At 35.9% G+C, this 12,458-nt stretch overlaps 1 protein-coding gene across 1 annotated transcript in view; it reads left to right on the top strand.

Annotated features, from left to right (window-relative positions):
• Positions 1 to 11,328, top strand: part of NDUFS4 (NADH dehydrogenase (ubiquinone) Fe-S protein 4, 18kDa (NADH-coenzyme Q reductase)) — a 127,751-nt gene extending 116,423 nt beyond the window's left edge. The window contains exon 5 of the mRNA XM_011999534.1: positions 11,119 to 11,328. Coding sequence (XP_011854924.1) covers positions 11,119 to 11,222 — 104 coding nt within the window. The 3' untranslated portion in view covers positions 11,223 to 11,328. The remainder of the gene's footprint in view (positions 1 to 11,118) is intronic.
• Positions 11,329 to 12,458: the final 1,130 nt, after the last annotated feature.

The raw sequence follows: 12,458 nt of genomic DNA, 5'->3' as shown, positions 1-12,458 counted from the left end.
AGACAGTCCTTCTTTGTTGAAGATAAAGCACTCTGCCCTGTAGCTGATTGCAAGAGTTTGCCAGGAAGCATCAGAGTAAAACAAAAAAAATAAAAACTATTTGTAGATTATAAAAGACAAAATGGCTGTAGTTAACATTACTGGTAATTTTATTTCCTTCTTTTTTTTTTTTCTTTTTTTTTGAGACAGAGTCTCACTCTGTTGCCCAGGCTAGAATGCAATGGCGTGATCTTGGCTCACTGCAACCTCAGCCTCCTGGGTTCAAGCGATTCTCCTGCTTCAGCCTCCCAAGTAGCTGGGACTACAGGCGCCCACCACCATGCTCAGCTAATACAGCTAATATTTTGTATTTTAGTAGAGATGGGGTTTCGCCATGTTGGCCAGGCTGTTCTTGAACTCCTGACCTCAGGTGATCCACCCACCTCAGCCTCCCAAAGTGCTGGAATTAGAGGCGTGAGCCACCATGCCTGGCCCATTAATGGTGAGGCAGGAGAATGGCGGAACCCAGGAGGCGGAGCTTGCAGTGAGCTGAGATCACACCACTGCACTCCAGTCTGGGCAACAGAGCGAGACTCCATCTCAAAAAAAAAAAAAAAAAAAAAAAAATTAAAGTGAAATATATGGTTAAGAGTTCATAGCAAGAATAATGCAACTTAATCCACAAACGTTTTCAGCAAAATATCTGGTAATGTGGTCACTTAAGCCTATTTTCAAAGACAGTGAATATTCATCTGATTTATAAAAATGAACATATTCTTTTATGGAGAAAAAATCTTGAGATACGACATAATAATACTGAAACATAACATGAATATGCTTGGCATATATTTAAAATATACAAATATCAAGTAAAAAGATTTAAGTCTGGAGTATGTCCTAAATATCGGTATATTAATAAAACTCAGAGAAGTGACATTGATTTCCAGTTGACATTTACTGGCCTAGAAGATGCAATATTTAAACTACAGAAGTAAAGATGCAATCAAGTTAATGTTTTTATTAAAAATAACAAATTATGACTGATAAACTATACTGTAATTATTTGTTGGGCAAAGCAGTACAAGGACTCAGGTAAATAGAACACATCTTGAGCAGTGAAGGCATTGATAATTCCCCAGGAACTTACCATATAGCATAAATTTTGGTTAATAACACTTTTCCCATGAAATTTAACCTTGGGATGGCTAAGGATCTTTCCTGAATTGACAACTTTTCTCATAGTTGACAGCTCTTCCCAAGTAGCTCATTAATTATAGCATATGAAATAAACCTAATTCTTTTTAGCACCTCTGTTTTCACAGAATGAAAGAATATATCTTTGTAATTTTCCAGAGGCCCTCTAGGGAATCTTAAAGATAATTCTAGGTGCAATGATATCCTGAAAGTTTTATTTTACATTTAGGATTCAGTTGTGGGAAGGTAAATATCAAAAGTTGTCAGGAGATGTGAACAGTTAGGATAGATATAGAATCACAAGTACCTGAGAAATGATATGTGGCCACTCACTGCAAAGTCACAATAAAACTTAAACATAGAAAGTAATATGATGGTAAAGAACCTTAGCTCTTAGCATTCTCTTTCTCTTTCTGGCACAGTCACTTTACTTGAGGACATAACTATTCTCTTTTTCCTTTAATAAACAAAAACATATCTCATAACCTTGCATGCAGAGTTTTACCTCTCTACCACCATTTCTCCTATTCGAGTTTCATTTATATGTATCTTTTAACCAAAGTGACTGATTCCATAGAGAAACTGGGAGATGGATAATTGAAATGGTTACATATCAGCATTTTAGTAGACTAGCAGATCTCATAAATACACATAACTTTCTATAGCTATATGCATTCCTTATACTCCAACTTCTCCAGGTGGCAAAAATGAAAATGTTCACTAACGAACCCAGAGATACAGCCTCTCTGTAGCATATGAAAATAAGTAGCAAGAGTATATACATTTAAAATTTTGCTTAGTAATTATAGTGGAGAAAATATGTCTTTTCTCACCCATCTCATAGGTGCATCTCCTATAATAAAGGACAGTTAAAAATAGAAAAGCACATATTTAATGTAAATTTTATGTGATACAGGACCCTTCAGAAATGAAAACCCAAAGAAACAGGAATACTTGTGTATTTTATGCTAAATTTGAAGAAAAAGTACATTGTGTGTGGAAATATGACTGGATAAAGAAGGTATGATCCAGTAGTAATAAGCTAGAGAGAACTTAGCCAGGCCTGTTTGTTCAGATTCTTAAGTCCATCCCTCTGTAATATTCCTTGCCTCTGGGTTATAGGGCACATGAATGTCTTATGATTTCTTCCATGAGAAGGCCAGGGAATTATTTTATGGTCTACTTCAAGGTACAAGGGTGGGAGGAGGTCAGAGTGGCCTTCTCTGTTTCTTCAAATGCCAAAGTGCCATTATTTTAGGGTAGCATGTCCTGAACCCTATCATTATCAATGGATTAGTATTCTGTCTTACTTAGAAGAGATCTAGGGTTCACAACTAATTGATCACAACCGATTACAGATTTCGTTACTCCTTTTCCACTCCCACAGCTTGACTCCACTAGTCTTAAAAAATAATTTAAAAAATAAGTAAAAGATCTGGATATCTAATAAATATCTATTAATTACTTGACGATCTTGGAAATTAATTTTGAAGGTGACATATTACAAAACATTATTGTTGAAATAAAGTTGTCAATAATGAATCAATTTGGTTAATCTTAGGTTTACATTTTTCATGACTAAACATTAAACAAGTAATTCTGGCTTATTTGATCAGTAAACATATTTGGTAATTAAAAAAATACACAAGTGGAATAAAAGTCTGTTTGTATATTTAACATTGATAAACCAGAGAAAACCTTGTTGTTTTATTAAACCAAAATTATTAGTCTTGTTTGTCAAGATTTACCTACACGATATGAACTTGAAGTCTCAAAATGTTTGTTAGTTGCTCTAAGAGTACTCTTTAAGTACTCTTAAAAATTTCTAGCACATTGAACGTATTAGAAGTTCCATTTTCTTCTTCTCTGAAAATTTTAAGATTCAATTTACATAATCACTTATTTTTCTCTATAAGCTAATCAGAACAGAGTTCCTTAAAAAGACTTTATAATCTAATTCATCAATGCCACCTAAAGGTAGAAAAGCCTTAAATACATGCACAATAAGGCTTTTCTCTATACAGACATTGATAGACATATAGTCACACAGAGTTTATAACTTCAGTTCTAAACTTTCAGCCATTAGTTAATAATACAAAATGATGAAATACCAAAGAGCTGTTCTTTTCTGAGTACTAATTCTTAATTGATTTGAGTCCAAAATAGAATAGATTAACAAACTAGATTCTCCATTTTTTTCCTACCCAACAGAGAATAGACCTCTATAAACCATTAATCCATTTACGGGGATCATCAGATGGTCAGATTGCAAAACCAATTCCCCAGATTAGTAGAGAGCAAAAGACCAGAGTCAGCAGAATTCTCTTGCTGCTGGATTCACCTTTTAGAGCCAAGAAAAGAGGTATGCAGGCTTAAGCATAAGGTATACCATTTCTTTGATGAAGATGTTTGCCTGCATTTGGTCGATAAATCTATAAGATGCCTCAAGGGGACCTCCAAAATTGTTAAATTTTCCAGAAAAAGATACATTGACTCTAGCATAGATATACAATAAACATGTATTGAAGGATTTTACTCATCTGATATAAGGGAGCAGGGCAAATGTTATAACCAGTTCAAAGGACAAGTCAAACAGCACAGATTTATGTAGGGTAAAGAAATGTTCAGATGAATTGCAAATTGAGACAAAACTGATTTTTCCAGGACTGGGTTGAGAGGGGAGTCAAAGCTATGAGAAAGGACAGACTTTATGTATCTATCAGTTATAGGTGATTCTCCTTATTTACAGTTAATTTTTTTTTTTTTTTTTTTTTTTGAGACTCGCTCTGTCACCCAGGCTGGAGTGCACTGGCACGATCTCAGCTCATTGCAAGCTCCACCTCCCAGATTCACACCATTCTTCTGCCTCAGCCCCCCAAGTAGCTGGGACTACAGGTGCCCGCCACCATGCCTGGCTAATTTTTTGTATTTTTAGTGGAGATGGGGTTTCACCGTGTTAGCCAGGATGGTCTTGATCTCCTGACCTCATGATCTGCCTGCCTCGGCCTCCAAAAGTGCTGGAATTACAGGCGCAAGCCACCGTGCCAGGCCCCACAGTTACGTTCTTTAAAGTCACTATGAAACACTAAATTAGCAAGAATTCTTATTCCTGGGGATATACATGGTTAGGTTCCTGCAGGCCTCTGGTCACATAGTTTGTCATCTGACGAGTACATAACCTTTTTCTATGTGTGTTTTTGTTTAAAGACACCTTATTTAATACAGTTAATTCATCAACATTGAACTCACAACCAACAGCACTATAACTCATGCCTAAACAAAGCTTATCTGAAACATGTATTGGCACATCACAGCTTTCTTGGAACACTAGATAACATTTCAGCACACTGTTTGGGGACCATTTTAAACAGTGAAATTACCAAAAACCAGCACAGAAATGCAAAAAACTGGCACTAAATAGAGCACAGAAAGTATGCTTGTTTACAGTATGAGAGCTGAAACAAGAAGGCAGAGCATTATCCTGCTTCCCTTCATTTAGAAATGTGTGTTACAGGACTCAAATTTTTTGGCATTCTCCACATGTCACAAATGACCACAGAAGCACAATGGGTGTTGATTTAGGAGTCACAAACTTTAGTTAATAGGTGAATTCACGAAAGATTTTTTTTTATATACATAGCTTTTTCCTCCCAGTGTCTAATCCCGTATCCTGTCTGTGACTGGGAAAATACTGCTAAGGCAAGGGCGACAGCGAGCATGCAAGCGAGAGCGCGCGTGAGAACTAGAGAGAATTATATATGGTGGCTTAGTGACATTTCTGGTATATTGTAGATTAAATAGGATTCTGAGAATCCCTATGAGTAGCTTGCAGATCTCTGGGAGTGGTTTTTGGCTATTTGTGTAGTTTTTTTCTCCAGAAAAATGTGTTCTAAATTTCTAATGACTGATTTTCAGATGTACTTTTGGAACACAACAGCTGGAGTAGTGGTTACTACCTTGGTTTGTTTTGTGGCAAATGCTGAATAATTCCAACTACTGCTTTGAAAATAATAGTAATATTATATAACAAGTATATTATTTGAAAAGATAAAATTTCAAGGAGCCGTTGACTGTCACATCAAAGCAGTATTGAGAGGTGTCACAGCTACAGCAGGTGTAGGGTACTACTAATCTAACAAATATTTCAGGTGCCTCATGTTTTCACCTTATTTGCTTGTTTAAATCACTTTATATAAACTTCATGGGAAGACTTGCTTTGCAGTGTATCCAAAACTGCTGTTATTTCTCCATAGTATTTTCTAAAGATCTAGGATACTTTTACGTTATTCTGAACCATTTACCCCCTACCCCACCCTACCCCCATATTATATATCTAATTGGCAATTTCAAAGTAAAGATACTTTTAAAGTGAAATTCCTAAAAAGCTATTTTTCTTTTCTGCTCCTTAAAATTATATGTTAGGGTTATGCTCTGCTTTCAGCCAGATATAATATGGGTGCATAGCCTGGTGAAGAATCTAGAAACCTGCCAAGTACCAGTGTACTTTGCTTTGGCCTCCCAAAGCTTTGCTCTTCTGATCCCATGCTTCAGTTGGAAGTGACTGTCAGTTATGTCAGTTTGTGCCAAATTATGTGGTAGTTCTTGTTCAGTGCACAAATGGAGAGTAGGAAAAATCATTTAGCTGTTCACTTCCAAACTCATGTCAGGGTTTGAGATTAGGTTATTAGAGAAGAAAGACCTTTAACAGAACGTCAATCAAGGTTGAGGTAAAACATTTCGCAAGCAATAAAAGAACTGATGGATGTTTGTATTTTTATATTACTGAACCATAAATGAAATGATTCTGCATAAAAATGAATGGAATTGATTTTATTTTTCTGTCTTATATGTGGAATTTTGTGGCCTGGTTTTGTTCAGAGGTTGGGGATTTTTGGCATTTGAAAAGATTATACCATTTATATCATAGGAAATAGAATATTCCAACCACAATGTGGAGATCTACAAAATAAACTGGCATATTTCAGAAAAAAAAATTGGGCATGGGATGTTAAAGATCACATTTTAAGTTTACTGCAGCATTTTCCAAAGGGAAATGATACTAGGGCTTAAAGTTCAAGCTATTTTTGTGAAAGCATTTCAGTGTGTGAAACAGCAAAGGGAGTCAGCTTCTCATCATTTAGGTGCTGGTAGTTGGGTTTGTGGCAAATCTGTGCCATATGGCTACTGTCCTCTAGGAAGTGACGGCAGCACTGGGAGCTTTACCCATCCCTGGGGCAGCTGCCTTGGACTCCATTGCTTTGATCTTCTTCTGTTGCACAGCTGGGAAGAGCAAGGGGCTGGTTTTCAGTACCCTATAGGACAACATATGGGACCATTATGATTGTAGACTATACCTTCATTTTATGTAAGCATATGAGCATTCTTCGGAGAGTGCAAGTATTTTCACTTCCATGTTCCCATTCAGAAAAACAAGTTTGGGCTCTTTCTTTAAAAAAAAGAAAAAATATATATATATATTTATCTATTTTAGGGTTAAAAAGGACACTGTTATAGAAATTTAAACATTTAATATCTATATTTTATTTCTTGCAAAATATATTCTTTCTTTTTAGCAACAAGTTTCAAATAGGAAGTAGGAAAGATGAGTATAATTTGTGTAACTTACCTATTCTTAAGCACACATGCTTAATGTCCTTTCAAGTGTTGTCCTTTTTAGCTCAACTTCACTGTTTGCTCAGGTAACCTTTATATTCGAGTATAGTGGGACCAGTAAATTTGTTCATCCAGGCACTGTAAGGAGGAGGATGCTTGGAAATGTAATCAGATTCTTAACAGTGTCTCAAAAAACAGCAAATGTTTATTATGATGACAGCCCTACATAGTAGAAAAGTTTTCTGAATAATGAATAGAAAATCCAAAGATGTCCGTGGATTCTTTCTTTAGTTTTAGTCTCTATTGTGAATTGTCATTGGACTTCCTCATATACTCCTTTGCGTTTAGGAAAGCACAGTTGCATGTGCAACTTTGGAAACAAAGTTGTTTATCACAGAGAAATGGGAAGATAATAAATGTTTTGCCCTACACATCCTAACAATCATGAGTGGTCAGTGGTAATTATATAGAGATGGATCTTATTAGCAAATGCAGGCTTCTTCTGTGTGTATTTTTGTTTGTTTTTCACAGGGTGCTTTGCCCATCCACATTCCAATCCCTGTCATGATACTTCTATTTATTGTTGTTATCACCATCAACAGCAACTGTAATCTGGCTCACAGTTCCCGGGAGCCAGCTCACTCCTTAGTTACCAGGAAAAAACCCAAACCAGTTGTTCTTTTATGTGTATAAAACTTCATTCTTCTCACATTGCAGTGACCCTGACCACATTTTGAAACTCCATAACCAGAATAGATATTAGATCTGTGTCTGAGATCTGATGTAGTACAGAGAATTCTCCCTGGTGGCTGAAAGGGTAATTGAGTGAATGAGAAAGTGACTATCAGGTTTGTGTTTGTGTGTATATTACTGGTTCCTAGATATTTGAGTGCTTTCTCATTTCTGCAGTTTCTTTCCTAATGTCTTTATTGACCTGGTGAGTGTGTGTTGGGAGGTAGTAAGAGGAGAGAGATTTAGGTTTCTTACCTATCATTTGGCAAGAAAAGATTATGGAGGTCTTGGGTTAATTTTCCAGCTGTCATTATAACCAAATACAAAATCTACACTAGAAACCATTTCCTTCCTCACAATTGTGGGAGAGCATATGTGGAACATAGATTTCCCAGGGATTCTTAAAAGTCTTTTCAACATATTTTTTCAAATAAAAGGAAATGAATGAAATAGATAAAACTTGTAATTGCAGAATATTTTTAAAGAAATGCAGTTTCAGGCCGAGCGTGGTGGCTCACACCTGTAATCCCAGCACTTTGGGAGGCCGAGGCGGGCAGATCACAAGGTCAGTAGATCAAGACCATCCTGGCTAACATGGTGAAACCATATCTCTACTAAAAATACAAAAACTTAGCCAGGCATGGTGGCGGGCGCCTATAGTCCCAGCTACTCGGGAGGCTAAGGCAGGAGAATGGCGTGAACCCGGGAGGCGGAGCTTGCAGTGAGCTGAGATCGCGCCACTCCACTCCAGCCTGGGCGACAAAGCGAGACTCCGTCTCAAAAAAAAAAGAGAAAATAAAAGAAATGTAGTTTTATTAATAAAGTAGTTAGGTGTTAAAGTCCATCTGGGTTAAAATCCTGGTTTTGCCACTTACTAGCCCTGTGACCTTAGGCTGTTTATTTTCTCTATATTTTTTTAAATTAATGTAAAATTAAGATATATACAATGCCTTCCTTATAGCCATGCAACCTATAAACTCCATACATAAAATTTCAATAAAAATACATTTCAAGCACTCAGCATGGGGACTAGAACATACTACCTAGTGCACCAGGAATGCTCTTGCCTCAGGGCCTTTGCAGTTACTGTTCTCTGCCCACTTCTCAGGGAGGGAGGGCTCCCCTGTATACCCCATCTAAAATGTTTTCTCCTTAGTACTTACTAGGATGTAATACACATTTTTAATTTAGGTATTACTGTATTAGCACCTAATATACTATATACTTACTAACTTTTCTTCCCCTACTAACTTCAAGGAGTTCAGGAAAATTTTGTTTTATTCACTAGTCTGCCTCCACTGTCTAAAAACAGTCTCTGACGTGGAGTTGGCAATCAATAATATTTATCAAATGAATGGCAATGCTTAGTAAATATTATTATACCTCCTTTATTAAATTGAATATATTTTGTAATTATCAGCATCGTTTGCTGGTTAATATGGGAAGTGCTTAAGAAGTTTATAATTTTAAAGTTATTATGCTCAGATCACAGTATTAATTTGCTTACCAAAACCCGTTTCTGTAGTTAATAACTAGGTTAGATTATAGCTAGCTATACCCAAAACATCACAAATTCAAATTTAGTGGGCTCTAATGTAATGGAAATTTATATAGAGACATGGTGCTAGGAAGTTGTGAATCAAATTTGAGGACCAGATAATACTTAACATTTATTGAGTGCCTACTATAAACCACAAGAGACAGTGTAGCATAATAGGTAAGGCGTAGCCTCCAGAATCTGACCAGCTGTGTTTAAATCCTGATTCTGTCCCTTCTTGGCTGAGTGACCTTCGCTAGTTACCTAAGCTCTCTGAGCCTCAGTTTACTCAGCTGTACAAGGGGGATAATATTACTTCATATAAAGGTTCTTTCTCATAGAACTCAATAAATGTTAAGTGGGGGTGCTTTCTAAGCACTGTACATGAATTATGACATCCATATGAAGTACAAGACGTGTACTTTAATCCTCATGACAACCTTATGAAATATAAACTTTTCTTATGCCCTTTAGTAAATTTTTTGAAATGGAGATAACTACTTGTTACGTACATACTTTATAAGTCCAGATTCTCTTAAAGTAAGCTATAGCTTTGTAACTTTTTTTTAATGGATAAGAAAGTTCTCAAAACATATTTTCTACTCTGTGAAAATAAGATTATGTTGAGCAAGTAAATTAATATTTTCTCTCCTGGATTCTGATGTTTCATTTGCTTTCCTGCTTCCCCATTTCCTTATAGTTATTGGACTTTCTTTGGAGATGGAGTTCCAGCGGTTGGGAATGTAATATTCTGTGATGGATAAAGTAGATTAAAAGTTTAAATTAAAATACTCTGTTAAATGTTGTTACTTTCCTTTGTGTACAGTAGCAGTAGTATACTTTGATGAGTTGAGTTTCATAGGCTTAACTTTTGTGGTAAAACTGAGTACTAACTAAGGGACTATTGAAATGTAAGCTTTGTGGCAGAAGGTACTATACTCACCAAGATCAAGAAGCTCACTTAATTAGACCATATAATAATCACATTTTGGACGTTTTATACGTGACTGCATGATACAGCCATGAATTAGAGGTTTCAAGATGAGTTCTTTGAATAAAATCCTAAGAGAAGAATAAATTACAGGTGTGGGAAAATGGATTTTATGAAGAAAAGTGAATGTTACAGGAGTTGCCTAGCTTAGGGAATAAAAGAATGACTTAATTATATTTTTAAGGAGGAGGATGTTGATTTGTTTCCCATGTTTTAGGAGAACTACAGAATAGAATTTAGTACAGAAAATGTAGACATACATATACCCAGTTTTCAAAATTACAAAATGCTGAAATGACTTTGGATGGAAAATATAAATACTCAGAAGAGAATAGACAACTTTGATTAGTGGCCCTTACTTTTGTATGCATAAAAATCTCCTGGAATTGATAAAGTGTAGTTTCCTGGGTCCCTACCCGAGATTCTGATCTAGTGGGCCTTTGGTCAGGCCTAACAATTTGCACTGTTTATCGGGTACTCACATGTGAGTCCAATTAGTGAGATAGCCCTTGAAATAAATGTTGAAAATCTTTTTGAGTTTAATCAGTAGCCTGTCCAAGTCCAGGAGGTTGAACCAAGTAAACTCTCATGGTCCGCTTCAACTATGTAGTACACACACGCACCCACACACACGTACATATTTTTCTATATCCCTTTGGAAGAGTTCTAAACTAACTCTTATAAAGAAACCAATTTTTGGAAGAATAGTGAGGTTGGTTATGTTGTTCATCGCTCTTCATTGCAACTGTTTTTAAAGTCCTTTGTTAAACCACATAGAGCAATGGAAATTTTAATGTAATACATAGATATCAGTAATTGAACAAGGAGAAACTGAATCATAGTTTACATCTTTAACTTGAGATATGGTAAATAATCTGTAGGCAATCTTTTGGACCCTTTTCTCACAGAGGATTATAAGGGAACAAATAGTAAGTATATCTCAGATGTGTTGACATATACTCTTGATGATAAGTGAACATTAAGTTACAAAAGCTAGCCTCCGCTTGCTGTGCTTTTCAGGTATCCTCTTTAATTCTGTTTCTGTGGATTTGTCTTTGTTTTTTCCTCCTAGGATGGAGCTATGACGTTGAAGAGAGGAAGGTTCCAAAACCCAAGTCCAAGTCTTATGGTGCAAACTTTTCTTGGAACAAAAGAACAAGAGTATCCACAAAATAGGTTGGCACTGACTATATCTGTGCTTGACTGTGAATAAAGTCAGCTGTGCAGTATTTATAGTCCATATACATCGCTTAATCTCCTAATAAATTTGACCTTTAAACTATAGATACATTTTGTGGTGTCTATTTTAAATGTCTTTTGATGTCTCAAATTGGGCATGTTTCAATTTCCTATATATAGAGAAGATTTGAGGTGATCATACTTCTGGGAAATCTTGGTACTTAGAATCTATTAACAGGAATGCTTGAAATCAGTTGCAACATTGAAGTTTTATATTTGCTTTTTATAGCCATTCTCAAGTTAATATTGTTTATAAATCACCAGCCAACATTATTAAAATGTTGTCTTAGAAATCGTTTTATCATAGGTAGAGAAGTACACGATAACACTGCAGTCTTACAAACTTAAACCTCTGTCTCATCATTATTAAAGTTCTCTTCTTTTAATTACTACTTTATAATTTACTAAGGTACTTTGAGCCTGAATGAATTGCATTTCATAGTAATCTCTGCCCAGAAATCAACACTTCCTGATTATGAGGAGTTCAGGTGAAGATTTCATATTCTTAGGAATTAAGACTCAGAGAAAATAAAAATCAATTCATTCACGGGGATTTGTAATATTCAGTTGTTTTTTTTGAACTATATACATGCTTTTATTGTTAAACATTTAGGTCATACTTTATGAGTTAAACAAACACATGCTGTGTTTGGCTATTCAAAAAACACTTTGTATACTAACCCTCATAATAACCCTATTAGCAGGAACTATTATTTTACCCATTTTGCAAAGAAAAGACAAAAATCAAGGCTGAAAATGATTAAATAGTCTGTTCAAGATCACACAGGTCATGCACTGTGGCTCATGCTTATAATCCTAGCTACGCAGAAGACTGAGGTGGGAGAATCACTTGAAGCCAGGAGTTCGAGACCAGCTTGAGCAACATAGCAAGACTCCATCTCTAAAAATATATAAATAAATAATTTTAAAAATAAATAAATTAGCCTGGCATAGTGGCATTCATGTGTAGTCAGCTACTCAGAAGGCTGAGACAGGAGGATCACTTCACCTCAGGAGGTCAAGGCTAAAGTGAGCTATCATGCCACTGCACTGCAGCCTGAGCAACAGAGTAAGACCCTATATCTTAAAGTTATGCCAGTCCTAAGTGCCAAATCTGGGGCTTGAACTTATGTCTGTCTGTCTGCAAAACTCATACTCTATTTTTAGTTATGA

The sequence above is a fragment of the Mandrillus leucophaeus genome, unplaced genomic scaffold, assembly GCF_000951045.1.
Source record: "Mandrillus leucophaeus isolate KB7577 unplaced genomic scaffold, Mleu.le_1.0 Scaffold597, whole genome shotgun sequence".
Classification (NCBI taxonomy): Eukaryota; Metazoa; Chordata; class Mammalia; order Primates; family Cercopithecidae; genus Mandrillus; species Mandrillus leucophaeus.
This window is presented reverse-complemented; position numbering and strand designations above follow the sequence as displayed.